Below are 25,604 nucleotides of genomic sequence, written 5' to 3'. Positions count from 1 at the left end.
TTTCTGTTGCCAGTGTAAGTTGATACAGTCTCTTAAGAAGGCCGTGTGTCATTGCATATATAATTCGTGCTGTGATGACCATTCTGTCTCTAGCCTCTATCTTCATGTAATTCAAAAACAGGGGAAAAGGAAGATGTTGTTCCAGGCTTTACCTGTATTATCAAATATGAGAACAACTTGAATGCCCACTGACAGGGAACATTTTTGGTGGCTTATGGTCCGTTTAAGTAGTGGTGTATGATATGGGCATTAGAAGGTATGTATGTGTGAGTTACCTAGGTTTACTGATATCGTGTCCATTTATGAATTGTGTGCATGTGGACACGGCCCAAAGGGGGCTGCCCACAGGAGGGATCAGTGAGGCCATCTCAGACCTCTTTGCTGAGTCCAGTGCTCCACCCATGTCTACCAGATACTCCGACCCCAGCCCTTCAAGGTGGATAAGGAGGAACAGAGGAGAATAAGAGGAATAGACGGAGGCCTTCAGTTGTTAATGTGCCCAGATTGTGTGGGCCGTGAATCTTGATGGTGAGGTCTGACTTTGAGTTCTGGGCCCTCTGCACCAGTGCTAGCCTGGGTGATGCTGGTAGAACAGCAAGATTGAGCTGAAGTTTTATTTCTTCTTTACGGTGAAGTCCTTCTGCTGTTATGCTCACATTCTTTAAAAGTCAAATGAGCACAGTGACTCCAGGAGGGGAGTTGGGGTGCTCTTTGTTTACAGGCAAACCTGTGTTCAAAGCTTGGGGCTGGAAGGCACATTCTGTGTGTGTCGGGTCTGGACTTGGCAGTGGCCAGTTGGCTTGAGAACTTCAGAAAGTGATTTTTTTTTTGCCATCATTTTAAAATCTTCTAGTATTTTTAAAATCTTCAACATACTGTGAATGCAAGGGAAATTCAAGGATGAGTTACTTAATATAGTAACACAGATAAAATGTTCATATTTGCATTGACAGTGGAAAGGTTCATGCATAATTCAGGTAGTTAATACTTGCTGATTTAATTTATTAGGCAATGTGATATCGCTGCGCCCAATGAAGCATCATTATTTGTTATGAATGAGGATTGAACAAGTGTCCAGAGCAGTGTTGTTTGTGGTAAACTGATTAGGCTTTGATGGCTGCCTGCAAAATACAAATGGACTAATTAAGCTGTTTTGATTTAAGAATTTCATAAAACAGGTGATTATCCAGTCTCTTTTTATCCACCGGCCCATTTCCATTAGGAGGTCAGCTGAGTTTGAATTGTTCTTTTGAATTAGGAATATTGTTGATGGAAATGTCCTTGAGAATGAAAATTATTTAATTCACAATTATGTACAATTTCCCAGTGAAAGTCTCCCCCAAATGTTAAGGTTAGTCACTCGTGTTCCTGCTCGGCGGGCTTGGCCATGGTGTGCAGTGACCACAGCATCTCTTGTGGTCCCCGAGGGAGTTTGGTTATATGCCTGTGCCTTCTGGGTGCATTTGGCATCTGTGACCAGGGCTATCCGCAGAACTCAGTGCATGGACTATATGCCTTCACTCGTGCTGTCTCTCTTGCTTAGAAAGACATCCGTCCTCTCTCCATCCCCTGAGATGCCACTGTTTCTTTCTTAAATGACTCAGATGTCATCTCTCTGTGAAGCCTTGCCTACTTCCAGGCAGCTCTGTTCTGTGACAGAGTGCCAAGTACTGCACTGGAGGCGTAAGGATGAGTCTGTCAGAATCCTTGCTTGCAGGGAGCTCAGACATCGAAGGAGGCTGACAATTCCCATACAAGGTGGTATACACACACACACACACAGAGCTTCGGTAAGTGCCAAATATAGGCAACCAAAACAATAAATGAAGAGTGTGTAAACCCACATTTTATTAGCCTGATGAGAAAGCCCTTTCCTACGTGTGCACGAGTATGCCTTCTTAGACATGTAGCTCCCTGGTTCTACTACTTGGTCCATGTGATCCATGCCTCCCTCCTTTTCCTATAATCCTTTAGAGCTTTGAAGATGGCGTCCAAGCTTCCCTGAAATTCCCTCCCTCCTTTGTGTCGCTCTTGCTGTTATCACATAGGTTCAGCTGCTCACTGATTCTGTCCTTTCTCTGCATGGGCTCCCATTGGTCTGTGTCTGTTGCATCTGTGTATTGAAAGAACAAAGAACTTTTTCATTTTATACTCGCCTCCTTTAATGCACTTGGACTGTCCATTTACTTACCCCGTGACCTTAGCAAAGACACTCTCTTAGACTCTGGATTTTCATCTGCAGATTTAAGCAGTTGGAAAGGATGCCTCCACATCGCCTTCTAGCTCTTCCCTCTGCTCACACTTTTCCCATGGCTGCGCCCCGTCCTCGGCTCAGGGGACTGCAGATGGCAGTTCTCCCATGGAACGTGGGAGATATCAGATGGGTGGTCTATTGCCAAGAGCCAGATTTACTATTAACAAAACTTAGAAGTTTGAATAAGAAGAAAAAGGTGTTTCCTAAGCTACTGCTTTTCTCTGAATGACGTCTGCATTCTGTTGAAAGGATCTGTGACTAAAATGCTTCATGGAGAGGAAATACGTTTACACTCTGCAGGGTTCCTCTCACCTGTCCTTGTAGATACATGTTCCCCAAACTCCCACCTGGAGCCGTGCAGAGGGTGCCTGTCACCAGGCGGCTTGGGTTTCCGGTGCAGGGGCCTTTCTTTCTCTGATGTCTTCTTACAAGTGATCCACAGAGATGGCAGAACATCCCGTTGCCAGGGGAGCCTGTGCCGGAAGTCGTCAGAGGTCGTGAGCCCCCGTCACCACTCCCTTAGGGTCTGTATTCCATGTGTTGGGACCAGGGAGTTTTGATCTCTTGTCTCTTTTTTTCCCATTAAAAGCAAAACAAAATTGCTGTTCCTTAGATGTTGGTTTTATATGGGCTCTACACATGGTAGGTCGTAAGTAAATCCTGGGTAGTTTAGTTGCGAATTACATTGTGCACATAATTACTGATTCATTCCCTGTACATTGATCATTTCACAATAAAAACATTCTGGTGGTCAGTGCTCTGTGACAGCCTAGAGGGCTTGGGTGGGTAAGAGCAAGGGGATTCACGTTGTTGTATCGCAGAAACCAACACAACATTGTAAAGCAATTATCCTCCACTTAAAAATAAATTTTAAAAATTCCAGTGGTAATTTTCTCAAGGAGGCTGCCTGACTTTGGAAACTCGTGGGTCTTGCCCCACCTGTATCCGTTCAGTTCAGCACCCTGCAGGTAAGCACGTGCCCTCTGCGCTGACCGTGAGGAACTGCAATGAACACGGCACAGTCCCTCCAACGAGGCGCCCATAGCCTTCAAGGCCACGCCTGCCTCTCTGGTTTGTCCTCGCCAGCGCTCTTGTGGCTTCAGAAGCGATCCTGGCAGACCGCCACCTTACTTGCCACTCCCATCTCCTCACCTGTTTGTCAGGAACTGCACTTCATCAGCAAGGGTCGAGCCTTGGTTGACTGTGAATCTAAACCAAGAACAAATATTTAGAAATAAGAGGAGTCCTGAATCCCCAGGCGAGAGGCACGACTCACGAATGGTTTTGACCAATGGCAGACACACCGCACACACACAGTCACGCTGTGTTCTGAGCGCAGCGCTGGCGGGGGGGCAGAGAGCGTCTCGGGAAAGGAGATGCTGAGGCAGAGCGTGTAGGAGATGAGCAGGTACAAGGCGGGAAGGGGACACGTGAGCTGGATGCGTCCTCAGCTGTCACCTGCTCTGCTGTCATTGTTTTAGAGACCTGGAAGCCCTCCTGGGAAAGACACACCCGCCCCCACCCCCAAAGGCAGAACTCTGAAGGCCCCCGCCAGGCCAGTCACACACGGGACTCTGGCTCTGCCCTGCCACCTGTACCCACTGTCCCTCCATGAATGCTCTCATTTTACACGTGCTTTCTCGATTTGATAGGGAGCCACAAGTAATAAAAAAGCAGGACAAGTAATCAAGTGGCAAAGGCTATTAATTCAAGATGTATTAACCATTCATATATCACCTCTTTCTTTTTATCACAGAGGGACAGTATGTAACTGCTGAAATCATGAACCGTTGCCTTGGCGCAAACGTGTGCTCGTTAGAAGAGAGAGATGACAGTCATGTACCCTAACAGTTTCATTCTGTCCCTGTGTGGGGAAGACATGCTGTCACTTTACATTCCCGGGCAGACCTCTCGAGGGTCCCATGGGTAGGACCCTTTATAGCCCTGTAGAGAGGGGGGCATCTGCTATGTACCAGCGGGCACATCCAGACCGTGATACTGTCCTTCCTCCATACTCAGCTCCCTGCAGGTCAGCACGTGCTCTCTGCACTGACCGCGAGGAATCACAGAGGTTCCAAACCAGTCCCACCGAAACACTTTCGGTGTATCCTGTCGCCAGAACACGCAGACCAGTGTTTTCAAGACTGCAGGACAAGCATCTGCGGCTTCTCCCCACTCACGGCTTCCCACCATCCGCTCGGCCCTCCAGCCTCCAGGCCTCTAGAATGTGCACGTCAACGTCTCTGTGATCTCTCGTGTCTCTCCCTTTGCTGAGACCCTGTGCTGCGCACGGGGGAAGCTGACAGGTCAGACATGGCTCTCAGCCTCCAGGAGCCCAGCAAGCCTGTGTGCGGAGCCCTCTGCCCCCCATAGCCTGTCGGCCCACGTCTTGTTTCTCTGAGCCCTCACTTTTCATCAACTCAAAAGTGTCTTCTTGTCCCTCCATGTTTTTCCACTCTTCTTTTTTACCAGTAGAATTGAAATCTGCAACTGATACAGAATCCTAAGTATGTATCAATAAATGTCACTGAGTGAAACAAGAGAAAGTGAAAGCAATGCCAACCATTTCACACACCCCATTATTGTGCAAATGCAATGACATGCTATCTTTCAGGAAAGGGTGGCAGAGTGTCATGTGTAATTGGTCTAGGAATTTGTCACTCCTGCCAGATACATCAGTTGGGTTGGGACAGTGGGCTGTATGATGGTGTCGTGGAGAGGCCTGCTGTTGGGGCTGTGCGGAGTCACAGAACCGTCCTAGAGGAACGTCTGCTGAAACACACGGAGGCGGTGTAGACAGTGGCGCCTGCACAGAGAAACGGGAATTCATCACCCCAGGATCGGCCTCACTGAAGGGCTGCCGTTTCGCTGCCACTTCTCTTAGAAGGAGAAGAGGGTTTTGGCTGGTAGAGATGAGGGATGTGGCGTTAACAGAGGTGCAGGAGCAGGGGTGAGGCTCAGGGTGTGGGGGTGTGCCCTGAGGGCAGGGCGAGTGTGGGTGACCCCGAGGGTGAGGCCTGAGGAACCCGGCGACACCCCAACCCCAGGCCGCCTCCTTTTACCACGATGTGAGAGAATTCTTCAAAAGCGGCAGCGGTTTTAGTTCCTGTTAGTTCAGCATCCCACTGAGAGAACTTCTTTCCCTAAGAAAGCATGCACTGAGTGGTCCAAATACTATTTAGGCATCATTTTTGTTCAGTATCAGAATCTGAGTGTCCTTTCTTGCCACTCTGCTTGTTCTGTGCTCCCATCCATTCAGCAGACATTTTTCCTGGGCCTCCTTGGGCCGGGTGGGGTAGTTTCCCAGGGTTGGTACCCCTGTCACTGATGCATGAAGCGTCTGTAGGAATTTCCCAGATGGACGTGCAAGGTGAGTGCCTGAGGAGCAGAGGGCCACACATACAAAAGAGTGTGAGTCACAAATGCCACGTGTGGTGACGTGGAAGTACCCTCTTACGACTGAGCCCCTGGGCGTACATGAGGCCGAGTTAGGAAGCACGGTGAGCACCACTGCATGCCGGGCACCATTGTGAGTGTTCATTGAGCACCACTGTGTACCAGGCACCCACTGGTGTGTGTTGGGGATGGGGCAGGGAACAGATGAGGTCCGTGTCCCCAGGGGGCTCGTCGCTTGCTCCTTGCTTTGGGCTGAGAGCACGTGACTGACGCTCCCGCTTCCTCCACCGCCCTCACGCCACCTGATGCTTGAGAACCCAGCTCAGACACCTGTCTTCCCAGAGCCGACGGCCTCCTTGTGGGTTTTGAAATCCTCCAGTGCCTACAGATCTGGTTCTCAGTTCTGGCTTCACATCAGATCTGAATCATTTGGGGACATTTAAAAGAAATGCCTGAGTGCCATGCCGGGCCAACCAAGTCAGAATCTGAGGTCAGGTCTGTCCCATCTCCCCAGGCAGTTTTAATGTGAGTGACAAACTCTGGCCTGTTCCAGGCGACCTCTCCCTCCGAAAGCCCCGTTTCTGACTGGCTGAACACTTGCATCACCTGGTGACCTATAAACTTGCCGATGCAGGGAGCTTCCCGTAAATTCTAATTCAGTTGATCGGGAATGTGGCCTGCGCATTGATTTTTTTCTGAAGGCCCTCCAGGTGAAATGCCAGCTTCTGCCATGATAGAGCAATTGATGGCAGGCTTGCTCTCCTCCAGTAAACCACTAGAAAACTGGGGGGAAAGGATTTAAATGATAGTTGTCAGGCCATGGAAAGAAAACAAACAGCCCGCACAGCGCTATGTGATCCCTGAGAGAAGAGAAACGAGTGCGGTGAGCCCTGTGATCGCCATGCCTTTCTGCCAGGGTGTGTGGGCAGAAGGAACTGGACCGGAGCCCCCAGGGGGTGTGAACTGGGTGATGCCAAGGGCACACACGTGCCTGGGAGGTGGTCACAGTGAGCGCTGGCGGCCTTTGCAGGTGGAGCCGCCCTCATTTACATAGTCACACCTCGGGACTCAGGCTAGCCTGGCTCCAGGGGAGAGGCGGCTCTAGACTCACCCTGAAAGAGCTGAGAAGCAAGCCTGGAAGGAGCAGGCCAAGCCCTGGGGCCCTTAACCACTAGCGGAAACCAGCTCCAACACGCTTACATGGAAGACAAGAAATCCAGACATTGGACAACTCGAAGCCTGCCAACCCTTGAAAAGAAGGAAAAACACAGGAACCATCACCTGGAGAAGAGTCCATTCATTGAAACAGACTTGGACATGATCATGGTGTGAGGGTGTTGGCGCACCCGGATGTGGCCACAGTTATTCGAGCTGTGCTCAAGGATTTAATGAAAAATAGAAACAGAATGAGGAAAGAAAGAACAAATGGGGAGTTTTGTTACTTAAAATCCAATTGGAGTTGTTTCTGGAATATATAAAGAAGTATATAATTTAATACGTTTGCCCAATGAAAGGCAAAAATTTGGTCAACCAAAAGAAGATACATGAATGTGAAAAGTTGAAGAAGATCATAAACTCTCAGAGTAACTAAAGGCAAACCACAATGAGGTGCTACTGCAGGCCCACTGCCCCAGACGGCCAGGGCGGAGTGGAGGGCCTGGGACCCGCGGGAGGCTGATGACACTTTCTTACTTGGTTCTTACCCAAGAAACATGAAAACCTGTATCTCTGCAAGACTTACACGTGAATGTTCATTGCAACTTTGTTCAGAATAGCCCCAAACTGGAAATAACCCCTGTGTCCAACAACAGGTAAATCGATGGTTGTAGGATCGTGGAGTGCTCCTGGCAATAACAAGGAACAAACCACAAGGTGCTTCAAAACAGGAATGGATTTCAAAACGTTACACTGCCAGACACAGAAAGTCCATACAGTGTGGTTCTATTTGTGTGAATTCTAGAATAACCAAACATCTAGGATGACAGAAAGTGAATCTGTTTTCCTGAGGCCTGGGAGACTGGGGTAGACTGACGGGGCAGAAAGGAACTGTAGGAGGTGGGGTGATGGACAAGCTTTATATTTTTTGCTGTGTCAGTTATCTGGGAATTCATTTGTCAAAACTCTTTGAACTTGACACTTAAATGGGTATATAATTGATCTTACAGAAATTTTTGCTTTGCTGCTATAGATTGGGAAAGATCAAGGGCAGGAGGAGAAAGGGGCAACAGAGGATGGGATGCCTGGATGGCATCAGTGACTCAATGGACCTGAGTTTGAGCAAACTCCGGGAGACAGTGAAGGACAGGGGAGCCTGGCGTGCTGCAGTCCATGGGGTCGCAGAGAGTTGGACACGACTGAGCGACTGAACAACAACAGCAGCCGTAGATTTAAAAAATGGCACCACCACCAGGACCACGAAACTCTCCAGGGGTTTTCAGTCCACAGCAGAGTCTGAGAACCGCTGCCTCTGAGGCCCTTTGTCATTTGGCCTCTGGCTGCCCCTTCATCTCAGTTCCTCCCTCTTTGTCTGTCTGTCCCTCTTTCTGCTCAGCCTGGAAGCCCGCATGGAATTACACGCGACTCCCTAGATGGGGCATCCTGTGTTTGTTTCTTTTTCCAAGTGTTCTTCGGTTTGCCTGAAGAGCCTTTCCTCCCCACCGTCTGCTTCCTCCCCAGGCCTCCATCGAGGCTTGATGCTGTCCTGAGTGTTTCCCCAGGGCCCTTCTGCCTGCTTGTCTCTGCGGCATCTTCTCCTACCATTTCCTGAGAACGTGTGGCTCCAGGCCTGCATTTCCATCCCGGATTCCTAGTGCCCAGCAGGCCCAGGGCCAGAGGCATCAGTGAGCAGGAGAGGCTGAGTGGGGATGGATGGATGGTTGCGTGTGTGGATGGATGAACAGATGGAGGCGTGAGGAAGCCCTCACCAAGCAAGTCTGGGCCGTGGGGCTCAGAGAGGTGAGGGCAGCATTCTGATCCAGGGGAAGAGGAATCAGGAGGGGGTTTGTTTTCTCATTTACATGCTCTTGAGCTGACACTGAGCCCTGTGAACGTTTGCAGGGAGGGCATTTGGAACTGGCTATAAAGTGATGCCAGAGTACATGCAGCCTCTGCCCGGCACCTTTTATGTTAAAGATTCGGAGAAGTGACTGGGGGAAAGGAAATTAATTTTCCATCGACACTGACTGGTTCTGATCTCAGCTCATTTAAGGGCTGACCCAGGGGTCTTCTGCAGCCGAGTGTGGACCAGCACCCTAGGGACTGGAGTAGCGAGCCCCGGGAGTCGCCACGTTGGCCAAGAGCTGCCCGTAGGCGATGTGCTTAGGGAAACAAAAGCTGGCACATGCAGGCTGCCGTCCACGGACTCCTAGACGTGGCTGCTCTGGGAGGTGTGACACCGCCCTGAACGTGGAGGGTCGGGGGGAGACTTGCCTGCTGTCCCCCCGCCCCCGCCCCGCCTGTGGTTCGCTGAGCTCTTCCCAGCTGCTGGGCTAGAGTTGCTGCTCCCGCAGGTGGGCTCAGACATGACACTGCCATCCTAGCGTAGCATCCACTGTGCTCCGCCAGGCAATGATGGAGGCCAGAAAGGTTGAGAAGCCGATGCTCGGCATTCACGAGTGGCCCGGGGGTAGAGCCCACAGGGTCTGGGTGCATTAAGTCACCTGAGTTCTTGACCGCTTTGCCGCTTGCTTCTCTTTGCTCCTCCTGACCCAACCTCCTGCTTGAAATGATGTACTTACCCATCAGCATTTAGAAAATTGTTTTTGGTAAGAGAATTCTCTCTGTCTAAATGAGGAGCACTTGATGAGATTGGCTAGCAGGCAGTTGCGATTGTCTGTGTGTCTTTAGAGGAAATCTGGTGAAATGGGGACAGACTTGGCTTTACTGGGGCAGAGGTCACTTCCAACTCCAGCTGCAAGGACTGTGCCTCGACTCTCTCAAATCTCTCTTCCTATCTGTAAAGTGCAAATGTGATACACATCTTGTCAGGCTTTGTGATAATTAAGTGAAGCATGTGAGGAAAGTTTCAGCAGGTGGGTGGGCATCACGTCCGGGAGATGCTCAGGTGGTCCTCAGTCTGTGTGTGTCTCCCCTGGTCTTGACACGTGAGGAGAATGCTGGCCAGCTGTCTTTGTAGACTGACCCTCAGCTTGGGACTGTCTGATATTTCTTGGTGATTAAATGAACATTATGCATTTTAGATAAGAATAGGCCAGAGCAATGTGTGCCTTCCTCGGGGCACCCCCCACCCCCACCCCGGGAGTACTGGTGCCTTTATGTCTCATTCCTGGAGATGACAGCTTTGATCACTTGGCCAAGGAGGTACCTGTCGGGTTGATGTGCTCAAAAGTTGCTAGTTTTCGCCTTCTAGTTAATAAATAGCACTGAGAGGGACTTTGAGACTCTAAATATGCTGCTTCTTCTCTTCCTTTCACTCACTAATTTCAGTCTTCATCAATGATCCTACCCCTCAGTGATTATAACTGTAGTGTTTGGTAAGTGATGGTTTTTCTAATTCCATCATTCCTCCTACATTCATTAGCAGAAATTCTTCTGCAGGAAAGAGGACTCCCTTCTCCTCCATCAGCTTACCACTCTCAGTAGAGGCTCATGAATGTTTTTGTTCTCTGAATTATAATACATCACTACCATTATTTATTTTATTGCACAGGTTATCTCAGACTTGACCATTTTTTCTCCCTGCTGAAGAGGTTTCTTTAAACATTTTTGTCCTCTTAAGGAATTTTTTTTTTTCTTTGCTGGAGAAACACTGCGTGCTAGGATAACTTTGCACATTCTGTTTTGCTACAGTAATTTTGAATTAGCAGTAGGAACCTCTGAGCTGGAACACAAACCCCTCCAGCCCTGCTCGCCCAGTCCTGGTGTTGGAGCGGGCACCGTCCCAGTGGCGCTGGGGGCCAGGCCTGGCTGAGGGGGTTTGGCTTCTTGTTGGCTGTCTCTTCCCACCTGGGCATCCCAGGGCCCCGAGAGAAGGGCAGGCACCCACGTGCAGAACAGGTGACCCCTGAAAGCTCTGCTTCTGCAGGCAGAGGGGCGGGCGGACGTGGAGCACGTCGACTTTCCAGGAGCTCAGGAGGGGAGAACTGACGCTGTGAGTCTGCTGACAGGACCCTCCTACTCGGAAGTTCTAGCCTCACACCGCAGGACTGGGTCTGGGCCTGAACCTCGGGTTTCAGCTGTGGCCCTGCCCTTCCTTAACGGGTCATGTGACCTCTGGGCTTTTTCTTCTGCACGCTGGGCCTCGGTTTCCACGTTCGTCACCCTTGCCTTCCCCAGCAACTCAGGGGACTGCTCCCTGAGTCCATTCCTCTCGTGGCCATCGCGGCCTTGCCTCCCCAGGGTGCTGAGGTCCCGCGTCCCTGCTCGGAGCTGAGGGACGAGGAGGAGTGTGTGCCACCCTTACTGCCGGAGTCGCCTCCTGCTGGAGGTGGATGTGGTGTGACTCCTGGATCTATGAGCTCGGGACAAAGGCCGGGTGCCCAGCAAGGCAAGGAGAGAAGGGGGTGTGGTGGCTGTGAGGCATCCAGGGAGTCCCCTTCCACACCCCTGTGAGGAATCAAGTCGTGGGGGGCTCTCCGTCTACCCATACCCGTCTTCCAGCCTCGTCTTCCAGCACTGAGGTCTTCTTCTCTGGTGTCCTTAGGTAGAAGGTGGGCTCGCCCCATCCCCTAGTCTGGATCCAGCCCCACACTGAATGTAAAAACAGTCCCCTAGTTCCTGTTACTTCTCATTAAAATCCCACTGTTGTTTTGAGAGGGGCCACTGAATCTCTAGAAAGCCAGCCTGGCTAGAGTATCATGAAAGCTCAGTCGTGTCCGACACTTTGCGACCCCCTGGACTGTAACCCGCCAGGCTCCTCTGTCCACTGGATTCCCCAGGCAAGGATGCTGGAGTGCGTTGCCATGCCCTCCTCCAGGGGATCTTCCAGAGTCAGACAGGACTGAGTGACTAACACACACGCCAAGAGTATTAACTACATTCAAATCATCACCTTGGTGATAGCGGCTTTTCGCTTTACTTGGTTATACAGAATGATGTTGACTCGGCGCGGCTGTCTGGAGGACAGACGAAGTCAAGGGACTCAGTGGGTCTGGGGCTCCTGGGCCGTGTGGCCGTTAAGCGGGCGGGGTCCTTGCATGTTGGTCTCATCGCCACAGAGGCTGCACGCGCTTGTCTTCCTCTTCGTCAGCTGGGAGGACAGGGGAGCAGAGGCTTGTTAACCCCCTGGCCCTCCACCCTCCTGTCCCATTCTCTGCTCACAGCCGCCCTGCAGGCGGGGCCCTCCCTGCGCCCGGAGCTGGAGTGGGGCGCCTCCCCTGGCCCAGCAGGCAGGCACAGGGCTCTGTCTGCCGTGGGCTCCTTGGTCTCCGGGCCCCTCCTTTCTCTCCTTGCCGTGCTGCCGGCAGGTGACCAGAGGCAGGGACTCAAGTGAGGCAGGACATCAGTGCCTTGGTGGCGACTTGACTCTCGTTCTGGGGGTGAAGTTCTCTGCCCTCCTTCTGCATCTGTTTTGTTTTTAACATAATGATGCTTTGTGATGTTATTGACTGTTCCCTAATCCGGGCTTAATGTGTTCAGCTGACCCAGAATGTTACTCCTTTGTAATTTATATTATTTAGCTATTCTTAACCTTGAGAGTGAAGCCTCTTAGGTGAGTGTAATTAGAAATGCATATTTAGCACACAAGGGGTAATTTTCTTTATGCAGCTGTGCATTTGGGGGGAAAAAAACCCATCTGCAGGACTCTAAGGTTTCCATTTATAATAGAGATTTATTCTCCCAGAGGCCAGAAAGCCATAATCCTCCTAAAGCTCTTAATATCAATGCCGAAGGTAGTCCTCCCATTTATTCATTTATTTATTCAGTGAGCGACGATTGAACCACTCTGTCTGACAGAGTGCCAGGCTGGCAGCCAGCCCCGGGGGCACCGCTGTGCCTGGAGGGACTCCCAGGGGAGCGACCTGACATTTAAGTGGGCGATAATGACTTCCCACAGTGGTGCCGTGGCTGTCTAGGACAGGCACGTTGGAGGGGAGCGGCTGTGGGATTCAATTCTGCCTTGGACAGGCTTTGGGACTGGCTGGACAGATTCCTCCATCCAGGCGCAGTTTCTTCATGGGTGTGGGGGAGGCTCTGTAGGCCAGTGGTCTTGAGAGGCGAGGTCTTGAGAGTCAGTGGCTGCGTGTGCAGCCATGCCTGGGTCTGCTGTGACTCGTTCCTGTTGTCTGAGTTCCACCGCTGTGGCTGGCCTGCCGGGGGGCCCCGCTTGCCTCAACTGGCCGCTTCCCGTCTCACCTGCCTTCATGCAGCCAGGCTCACGTTCACAACGGGACGGGGCAGCCTGGTTTCTTCCTGTCTCCAGCTTCTTCCAGAGCAGCCTGGCCCCCTCCTCGAGCTCTCGGCAGGGCAGTGGCCAGCCCGGGGCGGGGCTCAGTGAGTGTCCGTGGACAGTGGAGGTGGCGGCTCTCCCTGGCCTGCCGAGGAGCCGTGGAAGGACGGGGCCGTTGGGCTGTCTTCCCGTGTGTGACCTGGTCTGAGAGGAGCCAGGCCAGTACCCTGCGTGCACCATCGAAGTTTGGAGCAGCTGAGGTGCGTGCTGGAGTGGCCTGGTTTGCTTGCCATGGCCGCGTGGGCTCCCCCAGCGCCTCCCTGTGGACTTAGCGTGTCCACGCAGTCAAGAGTAGAGCTGAAGACCGCCGTTGTCACCCGAGGGATGGCTCTGGGACTCGGGAGAGCCAGCAGGGCCAGTGGAGGACACGGGGGGTGGGGGTGCGGGCACAGCCCATCCTTCCTCGTCTCACCAGTTAGGGAGGCTGGCCTCTGCTCCCTGTCTGCAGGGGTGGCTTCCGGAATGTGGTCTCTGGACCAGTAGTGTCAGCGTCCTGGGGTCTTCTCTGAAAGGCAGATTCTCAAGCCCCACCTGGACCCACAAACCAGAAACACTGGTGTGGGCCAGTCCTCTGGTTAAATGAACTCTCCAGGTGACTCTGATGAGCGCGAGGGCAGAGCTCCTGTGTCAGGAGACGTGCTGGAGGAGATGGGCTATCAAATTCAACTGGTGGCCAGTGGGGGCAGGGTAGCCAGTGTTTTCTGTGTGAAGCAGGTCTTGGAACCAGGCGGGAGGGGAGTCCTTGGGGAAGGTCCTTTGTGTGGAAGCTGAAGAATGGAGAACCAGTTCTCTGCAGAGGGCGGTTGTGTAGCGTGCTGCATGCTCCCCTTCGAGCCTCGTTCCCTCACCTGCAAAATGGGGCTAATCAGCTCTCCTCTGAAGGGTTTTGAGGTTTAAACTACACCACGAAGAGAGAAAATGGAATTCAATGTACAACAATAGACGGCTATTAAAATGCAGTCTTAGGTCCTTACCCTCTCTTCCTATTGGCCAGGATGTTTGGGAGGATCTCAGAAAGACAAGAGCAGATTACAGACCAGAAGAATAAATTCTGAGTGCCAGAGTCAGTCTTTGCTGTTGGGGACAGAAGGCCAACGGGGGGGGGGGGTGGTCACAAAAGCACCCCTGAGTCTCAGCTGCTCAGCTTTCGTCCTGGGGGTCGAGCCGCTGAGGTCTGTGCAGGACAGGAGGCTCTCATCTTGGCCTATTGTACCCACTGAGCTGGAAAAGCATTCAGTAAAGCAGCTGTTGAATTGATTTCCCCTGTGAAGATGAAGGGCGGAGGTCCCCAGAGAGGTGGAGTTTACCAGGGTCACCCGCTCCAAGGGCCTAGAAGTACCATTGCCGGCCAAGCAGGCAGAAAGTTTGTGTTCTATTTAAAGAGAGGAGTCTGCTGGAGTGAGACAGAGGCAGAGGCCACAGGCTAGAAGAGTTGTGGAATAACTGAAGGCAAGAGCAGAAATAAATCAGGAGCAGCTCAGCTCCAGAGAAGTCAGGGCCTCGTGAGATGCAGGCTTTGCAAGTAGTCACTGCCTCACATCCTGATTAGCCTCGTGGGGCTTTGGCCACCCCTGATGCTTTCCTCTCTGGAGGAAAGCCATTAGTTGTGTGTCGACTGTGTGAGGATGTGAGATCTGTGTGTCCAGCCCTGGTTAACAGACCTGGTTAACAGACCTAACACTGTTAGGCGCCTCACGAAGGTGCCGCCGCATGAGGCAGGGCGTCAGGGCTAAAGAGATGAGGGACAGACTTGACGTCGCATGGGGTCTTGCTGTGTGCTTGCTGCTGGGCCAGCAGGCTCGGGGTGGACTCTGGCGCTTTGTCCTGTCCCCCCACACCTGTGTACCCCCATCGCAGGACAACCAGGTGCCAGGTCTGAGGGGGGACCTGGGGAGGCCTGCCCCTGTGGCACACTCTTGGCGACACTGACTCAGTGCCTGTTGGAAACAGATTCGTGCCACCGTGAGGTATGCACCCACTGGGATGGTTGTAATCTAAAAACTTAACAACATACATGATGTTGGTGACAATGAAGAGCAACCGGAACTCTTACCTTCTTAGTGGGAGTCTAATACCTAATTTGGAAAACTGCAGATTCTTAGTAAATTAAACAGATGTTTGCCATAATGACCCAGCAATTTCACCCTTATTTATCTGAGAGAAAAGCAAATATTCACACATTCACAAAAAAAGATTTGCACAAGAGTTTGTTTATAGCAGCTTGATTTTTTAATATGCTCAAATGGGAAACAGCTCAAATGTCTATGGATTGGAGATGGGATAGATTGTGGCATGAGAGAGGTGTATATGTATAGCTGTCACTATATGTCCTCTACACATAATAACATGGATGAATCTCACAAACATTATGTTGCACTCAGGAAGCCACCTATCATGAGAGCATGCTGGATGGGTCCACATATGTAAAATTCGAGAAGACACAAATCTGATCTGTGGTGGAACTTTCCAGAAAAGTGGTTGTCTACAGAAGTGTGTGTCTGATTAGCAGGGTCCCCAGGGGAACTCTCTTGTTTGGTGGAAGTGTTCCCTGTCTTTATTAGGCTGACAGTTATACGGGGAGTCATTGAATTGTATACTTAGCTATGTTCTTTCACTTTAGGTAACGTTTACCTCACACCACAAAGGAAACATTAACAGATAATCAAACTCTAATAGGTAGATTTGCTTTTTACAGTGGCATATATTAGCAATTATGAAAACACTCTGTGTATTTCGTGTATGAGCAGTTGAGTAAATATATTGAGAATGATGAAAGTTATGTCCCTCACATTAGAGAAGGTTGTTACAGATGTGGGAAGGGGAAATGAGGATGAATTTTGTGGTATCAATTTGAAACTTGAGCTGTCACCCTGAACTTCCTGTCCTGCTTGTGTTTATTTATGTATCTTTGTTCATATATATACTTATATCCATATCTGTCTATAGTGAGATACTAAATTTATGTGTATGTGTATACAGTTGCAGATGTGCACATATGAATATACATATTTCTCAGGTTTGTTCACTGAAAAAGCCTTGAAGCAAGAGCATCTTAGTAGTAATGAGTGATGTTAGAAAATTGTCAATGAATGCAAAACTAGTGCATAAAAATTTAATGAGGAATAAGGTGTTTATCAACTCTCAAAGCATCTCCACACTAATTACTTGTTAATTACTAAGGAAAAACAGGAATGGTGCAATGGAGAAGCCTTGCAGACACCATATCGTCATTATCTATCTATCTGTCTCTCTATCTCTATCTGGGAGAGAGGGGATTAAAACATATGACAAAACCATTTACAATTTACAATTTACCAAAACAATTTACAGTATTGTAAATTATCCTGTAATTTAAAAATAATATTAAAAAATAATGGGAGAAAATGTGAACAGTCTTTGAATTGGGTAATGGGGTGATTTTTTTGTTCTTTCAAATTTCTGTCACTTTGAGATAATATTGAAGTGAAAAGTTTAAAAGATAAACCTTAAAGTCATAGGGAAAAATGGGGGAGAATTATATTTTATGACCATGGAGTGTGGAGAGGGTGTCTAATCATGATTCAGGAACCATGAAAAATGTGCAAGAGACGTAAAGTAAAAGATTGATGCATTAACTGCAAAAAATTAAACATTTCTTCCAAGCAAAGGACATCCTGTGCTAAGTTGCTTCAGTCGTGTCCGACTCTGCAATCCTGTGGACTGTAGCCCTCCAAGCTCTTCTGTCCATGGGATTCTCCAGGCAAGAATACCACAGTGGGTTGCCCTTTCTTTCTCCAAAAGAGCATCCTAAATAAATCCAAAGACACTGTCCCACTGTGAAAAAATATTTGCAGCTTATATCACAGATAAGGAGTAATTTCCTTAATAATCTCCTTTGATATCTGGAAGAAAAAACTGACAGGTCAGTTAAAAAAAATGGTCAAATGATATGAATATGTATTTCACATCAAAAAAAAGATGAATTGGCTCCTCTTTTTGGTACCAGAAATCAGATTTTTGACGTGGCCTTTTAACAGTCCCCAGATACATCCCTCTCCATCTAGCCCTCGCTTCCTAACCCTTCTCAGTCTCTAAGGAACTTTGGGGCCTCTTGAATAGAAGCTCTTCTAATGGCTGGTACTGCTCAGATCCATTCCTGCATTATTGTGGATGTACCATTTAATTTGTAGTCACTTGGCATCTTTAAGGCATAATTAACACTGAAGGAAGACTTTGGCGAGAAGTGCTAATTAACTGGAAAGTAATGGTAATGCTTTCATTTGTATGTTTCATTGACCTTAAGTTAACAGTAGGACTGGCCTCTTGGGGTATGAGCCTCAGCTGGGCCCTGTGGTCCTTGGCTTATTAAGTGAATAACATCACAGCTGTTAATCTTGTGTTGTATCACAGAAATAGAGAAGAGGTGAACCTGTGGCAACAGGTCCATCTGAGGTCTTTAAAAATCAGAGATCTATTTCTTAGACATATAAATTAGTTAGGGTGCTGCTCAGGCTGATTGTTTTTCTCTGGCAGTGGCCTTAGTTAGATTAGAAGTCGTGGAACATTAGATTAGCATTACGAAATGAACAGTAACGATTCACATGAGAACTGGTGGGAAGACTCAGATTTTACAGATGTGTGTACCGAGGACCAGAGAAGGAATGTGACTTTTCCAAGGTCGTATGAGGTTCTAAGAGTGAATCAAAACCTTGCTTCATGACCCTGGCTCCGGCCAGAACGTAGGATTCCTCAGGCTCCACGCTCATCCTCGGACACATCCACTCCATCAGCGTGCCCCACACGATGGCTTTGGAGTCCACTGTTTCAATGTCGGCAAGTGATTTTATGCCTATTGAGGATCAGGATCAGTTTCTAAAATCATCTTTATTGAGTGTAATTTGCATTCTGTAAAATGCAGCCACACTAACTGTATAAAAGTTATATATTTAAAAAGTTTTCAATATGTTTAAGAACCATATGTAAAAAGTTTTGTAAAAACTGTGTAAAAACTCAGTCGTGTCTGACTCTTTGTGACCTCATGGACGGTAGCCCGCCAGGCTCCTCCATCCATGGGATTCTCCAGGCAAGAATACTGGAGTGGGTTGCCATTTCCTTCTCCAGGGGATCTTCCCAACCCAGGGATCTTACCGGGGTCTCCCTCATTGCAGGCAGACTCTCTACCGTCTGAGCCACCAGGGAAGTATAGCCATCAAGATATAGAATATTCTTATTGCCGCAAGTTTCCCTGACCCCTTTATAGCCAGTCATCTCCTGCCCCCCCCAACCCTGGAGACGCTGATCTGCTTTTTGTCCTAAAGAGTAACCTTTTCTAGCATCTCCCGTACATGCAGGCCTACAGTATATACTCTTTTCTTTCTGGCCTCTTTCACTCAGAATGATGTTTTGGAGATTTTCGCATGTTGTGTCTGTCAGTAATTGGCTCCATTTTGTTGCTCAGTAGTGTTCCATAAAATTTGTTCATCGAGTCACCTGTCTCCTGTTGGATATTGAGGTTACATTAAACTTGTACTATGAATAAAGTTCCCAGGGACATTTGTACATATGTTCTTTGTATGGATATATGTTTTTATTTTTCTTGGTAGGAGTTTCATTGCTGAATAATTTATTAATTCTATGTTTAAGTTTATGAGGAATTGCTTTGTTGTTTTCCAAAGTGATTGTACGTTTTACCTTACCACTAGCAATTTCTGAGAGTTCTAGTAGATAATTTAGGATTTTTTTTGCGGATACATGACTGTGTCATCTATGAAAAGACAGTTTTATTTCTTCCTTTCTGACATATTTGACTTTAATTTCTTGCCTTATTGACTTGCCTAGGATCTCTATTACATTGTTGATTGAAGTAATGACAGCTATGTCCTTGCCTTATCCTAGATTTTAGAGGAAAACATTATGATTAAGTTGGTTTTTAACGGCAAGTTTTTAACTGCAAGTTTCTCATGGGTGCACTTTGTGGATTGAGGCTGTTCCTTTTTATGCCTATTTTGCTGAGATTTTTAAAGAAATCATAAATAGGTTTTGAATTTTTTCAATTGCATTATCTGCAGCTATTGAGATAATCATATGGCTCTTCTGTTTTGTCTGTTAATGGTCTGTTAATATGGTGAATGACATTGATTGATTTCTAATGTTAAACCAAACCTTCAGTTGTTAAGCTTACTTGGTCATGATGGTATTACTCATTTTAAATATCACTGTATTTGACTCAGTGATAATGGAGGATTTTTACATCTAAATTCACAAGGAATATAGGCCTGTAGCCTTCTTTGTAGGCTCTCTGCTGTTAGCATTTGGATAATACTGGCCTCATAAAAAGAATGGGAACTTTTTCTCCCTTTTTTTCTGAACATGGTTGTATAAACTGGTGTTGTATCTAAAATTAGGTTTTGATAGAATTCAGCTGGGAAGCCATCTGAGTTTGGGGTTTCTTTTAGGAGAGTGTGTTAATTTATAAATCCCATGCTCACTTGTAAATCCCATGTTAATTTATAACTCCTGTGTCTTCAATTAGCAGGAGGTTCTTTGAGTCTCCTGTTTCTTGTTGGTTCCATTTGGTAACGTGTACCCATCACCTAAGTTGCTAAATCTGTTGACCCGAAGTTGTTTACTCTTTTCCTTTCTTAGCCCTTTCACGTGTGTATGCTCTGTACTGACAGTCATTCTCATTCCTGGTGTTAGTGACCAGTCTCTCACTTCTGTTTCCCTTGATGAGCCCAACTTAGAGGATTGTTGCTTTAATTGGTACTTTCATGAAATGAGTTTTAGTTTGATTGATTTTTTTTCTTTCATCATTTGTCCAATTTCTATTTAATAATCGCCCAATCCTCTCTTCCTTGCTGGGTTGTAGTCTCTTCTTATACAACGCTACCCCAGACACACACAGTCCTTTTTTCTCCTGTATCCTCGTATATCCTGGGACACTTCTCTGTGGCATAGCATATCACAGTTGTCTTAGGGGCCCGGGGGCTTGCGTCTTTGACTAGACCTGAGCCCACAGGGATGGCGTCATGTCTTCTGCCACAGTCCCTCACACTAGGAGGCATCCATCCAGGGTGGGTGAGTGAATGAGTGGGTGGACGGGTGGGTGGACACAGTTCTGGGCAGTTCCCGTACACGGAAGACAGCAGGCTGTGCAGCCGTGCAGCTCTGCATTTGAACCTGGGCCTGTGGCCTCGGCCAGTCACTGAGCTGTGCATTTATGCCAACTGGACTTTCCTTGGAGGGCTCTTAATGTTAGAGCCTGTGTGTGGAGCTCAGGTAGCACAGCACTGGCACTTAGCAGGTGCTCAGTAAAAGGCAGCTCTTGAAAGACCTTTCATTTCAGCTCAGATAACAAATTATTATATAGCTAGAAAAGAAATAATTTTTCTTTAGTTCTTTGCCCATTTCTGATTTGCATAATAACTCTTCCCTCAAATTAAGACTGTCACGTGTTTGAAGAAGGAAAAGTCCTATGGCATAGTAGTGCATTGTTTCTCCTTATATTTTGATTGAAATAAAGCTTGGACATCCCATGTCTTTTCCCTTATCAGCCCACACTATGGCTTTATTAAAATATTCTAGTTTTATGGAGCTGAGAAGGCTTTTCTTTTAAGGAAGGAAGGCAGTAGTATGCAATAATTTCATAGAATCTTTTCTGTGTTTGTTTTCATAAATTATATATTTTCCCCCATAATTATATCTTTTACTTACTTCTCTACAGAGTAAGGAAATAGCCAATTCCAAGAAAATAGAAATACAGTTTCTTCTTTGTTATATACTTGGTATATAGGTACTTGATGGTTACCTGTCTGTGTGTAGTTTTTGCCTATTTCCCAGGTGGTTTCTACTATATCACTCCCTGGAGACAACTTGTAAGTTTACTGTAAAAAAAACAAAAATGCCAGCATGAATTTTTTTTATTGCTTCACAGATTTTGGCTTTTCAAGGCCATTATTGAGAGTCTGTTTATTTCCTTGACCCTCATGCCTGCATTTGCAGAGGCTGCCATGAATATATTGGGTGATGGATTGGCTTTATTTGTTTGTTTATCAGTTAATTTATTCAGACATTCATTGACTTGACACTGAGCTTTCTGAGATCAGGGACCCTACTGTATTCATTGTTGTAAGCACAGATCCTGGCACTCAGAAAGTACCCAGGAAGTGATTGAAAAGATGAATGAAAGAATAGACTGTTGGATTAAGAAAGTCATTACAGAAAGGATTATTGGGATATGGGGGTCTCACCTTGTGCTGACAGCAAGGGTTTTCAAAAGTTTAGGTCATAAACTTGGCAGTCCTTTAGAGATTACAGTGCTATATGCTGTGGAAAAAGAGTTTGGCATTTTGGTGAGACCAAAATATGATCCTTGAGTATTTTTTTTTTAAATATGTATTTCATTGAGTCCTTTTAAAGTAAGGCAGTACAGCCATCTTACTGGAGAAGGCATGGCTACTGGGGTGCCATGAAGCAGGAGCAGCATTTATACAGGTTGAGAGAATCAGTAGAACCAAAGTTCAGGGGAACCTGTAAACACGTCCACCTTGAAGAGTGGTGGGAGATGAGTTGGAACAATGAGCTTTTAAAATGTGACTAAAGGACTTGAGTAGGCATTTTTCCAATGATATACAAATGGCCAGTAAGCATATAAAAAGATGCTCAGCATCATTGGTCATTAGAGAAATGCAGATCAAAACCAAAATGAGATATCACTTCACCCCCCATTAGGATGGTGATTATTAAAAACAACCAATCAACCAGGAAAAAATAGGTATTGTTGAGAAATTGGAATCCCTGTGCACAGCTGTTAGGTATGAAAAATAGTTCTGCCACAGTGGGAAATGGTATGGTGATTGGATTATCATATGATCCAGCAGTTCCACTTCTGGGGGATATACCCAAAGGAATTGAAAGCAGAGATTCAAACAGGTATTTATATACTCATGTTCATAGCAGCATTAATCACAGTAGCTAATAAGTGGAGGCAACCCAAGTGTTTGCTGGCAAGTGAATGGTTAAACAAAATATGGTACATCCATTTAGCGGAATATTATTCAGCTTTAAAAAGGAATTATTTTCTGAAACAAGCTATAACACCAGCGAACCTTGGAAACACTATGCTGAAAAAATAGGCCAGTCACAACAGGACAAAAGTGCTAAGATTCCACTTACATGAGGTCTCTAGAGTAGTCAGATTCATGGAGACAGAAAGGAGAACGGTGGTTGCCAGAGGCTGGGGGAGAGGGGAAGAGGAATTTTTGTGTAGTTTGTATAAAGTTTCAGTTTGGGAAGATGAAAAAGTTCTGGAGACGGACGGTGGTGATGTTTATATAACAATGGGAAGTGCCTAATGCCAAAGAAGTGTACACTTACTGATGGTTAAAATGGTAATTTTTATGTGTATTTTACCATGATACAAAAAATGTTAAATAAATGGCATTAGAGTCCATTTCCCCTTTCTTCCTATTTTAAGCCATGTTGCCTTCAGGTATCGAGTGGTCAGGGTGCAGAGGGAGAAAGGAGTCTATTTAATGAGTGCCTGCTTGAGCTTATACTTCACTTTCACACTGAGTCTTCATTAAAGTCCAGTGAGACAGGTGTTTATTATTAGCACCATTTAACAATTGAGAAACTGAGGCTGAGTGGTGGGATAACATGCTCAAGATCTCACTTAGCCAGAGCATCAAGCTGAGCTTAACTGCCCTCCTTCCCTGCTCCCCACCCACTGTACCAGGCTGCTTGTCTCTGGGATTCTTGTCCATGTTCTTCACAGAGGAGAACTGTCCTCCACCTGGGATGGCCCCTGCAGCACACACATATGGTGATTTTCTTTGATTTTAAGCACTTTCGTAGCTATGCTTGCCTCTCCTTTGGAGAGGAGAAATGGGTCAATGAAAGCAATAACTGAGGGCTGAGCACCATGTCTCGCGTGGACGGCTTATTGAGTCGTGACTGGTGGAGCGCGGGGAGGAGGGCAGGCGGGCTGTGCCGGCTCTGTGGTTGGGACGGGTGGCTTCCCGCGGTGGGCTCGAATCCCCACCCTGAACACGTGGCTTTGAGGCCTCCGTCCGGCACTGTCAGCCCGGGGCAGTGCTCCCAGCTCACCCTCCCTCTTCCTTTTCTGGGAAATGCCCCCACTAGGGTCATCAGAGCCCAGCTAATCTCCAGATGTGGTGGACACTTTCTCAGGCCCCGTTTACATGGCTTGGCCGCAGCAGTGGGCATTCCAGCCCTCCTCCCCAAAGCTCTGCCCTCCTTGGGTTTCCGTGACCCCCGCAGTTTGTCTTGGTGTGCTGTCTCCGGAATCATTCCTAATCCAAAGTCCCTATGATTGACCCCTATGTTTGCTTCTTAAGAGTTTTATTAGTCAACTTTTTATGTGAAGGAGCATCTGCTAAATATTTCAGCTGTGCTGGCCGCCTGTGGTCTCTGTTACATATCCTTCTTTGGTTTTGTCATTTGTTTTGTTGTACAGCCCTTTAAAAATGTAAAAGACTGTTCTCAGCTCCAGGGCATACAGAGCCAGGCTGCAGGCCAGGTCTGGCCCATGGGCCGCAGTGTGCTGTTGCCTGTTTTAGGACCTTCCTGGGGAAGGCTGAGTCATTTTAGTGAGGAGCTGAGCTGCGGTTGAGATTTCCTGTTGCCATGGTTACTGTTGGTGTGGCACAGGCTCCAGATTGTGCCAGGGGAGGGGGAGGAAGGTGGTGAGGGCTGCTGAGGTTCCAGGGGTTTTTCCCATAACGGTCCTCTCTCCTCGGCCCTGAGCCCTCCCTGCCTGCCAGCGCCTGGGCGGGGGTCTCTCCACACCTTCCCTCCTACCCCAGGGACTTCCTACTGGGGGGCCTGCTAGGTCAGTGCAGGAGCAGAGGGGCCACGCTGTTGTCCTCCCACTGCCTCCGCCCCTGGTTGGAGCCGCACCCCACGTTGTGGGCGAGGGCTCTCGGAGTCCTGGCCCCTCCCCCGGTAGCACCAGCCTCTGCCTGGTCTAGAGGTAGGCACTCTGAACCGGCTTCCTGCTCTGTCTCTAGTGGCGTCGCTCCAGGATCCTGGCCCTCTTGTCCTCGCCTCACTAGGAGAGAAATTTACCCCTGCCTCTATGCCCTTGGCATTGGTCACCCCTCCTCCAGAAGCTAAAGATTTTGGTTTGGAGGAGAGAAGGGTGTGGATGGGCTTGGGATGGGAGCAGGGGGTTGGAGCTGGGGTTTTCGTTCGGTGTTTTTCCCCTGGTGGCTGCTGACCACGTCCTCCAGGCCGGTAGCACCCAGGGAGGCTCCCCTGCACCTCTGCCCCTGCCAGCCCCATGTGCAAGCCCCGCAGGAGAGGTCCTTGAAGAAGACCCTGGCAGGGCAGGAATTGTCCTTGTGTCTGGAGGGTCTCCACTATCTGTAGAGCCCCTCCTCAGCCCTTAGAAGTTCATGGACGTCTTAACTGATTCCTTCCTGCCGGCTTGTGTGGTGGCCGGCTCTGCCCCTGGTGAGGTGTCCCCACCCTGTCCCTTCTGGAAGGAACTTGTTCCTGCTTGGCCTTCTGGCTCCATGGCTGCCCCATGACCTTATCTCCATGAGTCTGGGGCTCCTCAGCCTTACTCACTGTTAGCCTAGGAACCGTGCTCCAGGGCCCTCATGGAAGCCCCCCCACCCCCCAACCTGATCTGTGTGTTTAAATGATGCAGACTGAAATGCACTTGTCTCTCTGAAATGTTAGATCCCATCACAGAATCATCCTCGAGTTTCTCTCCATTCGTGTTTGCAGGCTGAGAATTGTATATGTTGTTAGATGCGGGGCATTGTTGGAGGAAAGATGGGACCAGGGTCAGGTGCCAGTGACCGCCGTGAGTGAGAGCTGCCCGGATCCGTGAGTGGGAGCTGCCCCACTTCATCAGCTGGGGGTCACCTTCCCCTCATCTGGGTGAAGCCGGCCATGTGGCTGGACGGTGGTCGGCTCAGAGGGTAGTGACTGACCTTTTTTCTTTTTTTTCCATCTTTTTAGACGCTGGAAGCTGTCCTGAACTTCAAATACTCTGGAGGCCCAGGCCATGTTGAAGGGTATTACAGGACGCTGGCCCTGGGGCTGCATGTGGAGGTGGAGCCGTCTGTGTTCTTCACGCGGGTCGCTACCCTGCCGGCCACCAGGTACGTGCACCTCAGTGCTTCGCCAGCCTTGCTCTCGAGACTGACGGCGCTGCGCCAGCAGTTCTGACCTTGGTGTTCATCTTAGTCCCACCGCCCAATGTGCCAGGGTGGTCAGCTTCCCCGGGTCTTCATCAGATAAACAGGCAGTGTAGAGAAGTGCCTCTTCAGGGAGACGCAGTGAACGGGCTTCCCACTTGGACCGCACTGTGGTGATCACGTCATCCCTGCAGCGTGCTTGCTTGTGGTTGTCATGGGGCAGGACACGGTTCCCGCTTGTCCTGAGCCCGGTCCTCGCTCCGGTCCGGCTCAGATCTCCTGCTAGGAGGGACTCGGCGCATGGCCCTGTGCCTTGGACACTCCTGGAGGAGTCCAGCCTGTCTGTCTCTGTCCCGCTGTCCTCCCAGGAGGACTGTGCAGGGCCAGGCCATCCAGC

General features: G+C 48.6%; 1 protein-coding gene across 11 annotated transcripts in view; it reads left to right on the top strand.

Moving 5' to 3' along the window:
• The window catches only part of TRAPPC9 (trafficking protein particle complex subunit 9), a 390,153-nt gene that overhangs the window by 198,242 nt on the left and 166,307 nt on the right, over positions 1-25,604 (top strand). For all 11 annotated transcript variants that reach the window (XR_014057689.1, XR_014057688.1, XR_014057687.1 and 8 more), the window contains one exon: positions 25,029-25,171. Coding sequence is in view for 8 of the 11 variants with exons in the window: in XM_081504121.1 (XP_081360247.1) it covers positions 25,029-25,171 (143 nt within the window). In the remaining 3 variants the exon portion in view is untranslated. The remainder of the gene's footprint in view (positions 1-25,028; positions 25,172-25,604) is intronic.

Source organism: Giraffa tippelskirchi, chromosome 6 (assembly GCF_054371585.1).
Source record: "Giraffa tippelskirchi isolate mGirTip1 chromosome 6, T2T-mGirTip1v1.2.pri, whole genome shotgun sequence".
Lineage (NCBI taxonomy): Eukaryota > Metazoa > Chordata > Mammalia > Artiodactyla > Giraffidae > Giraffa > Giraffa tippelskirchi.
This window is presented reverse-complemented; position numbering and strand designations above follow the sequence as displayed.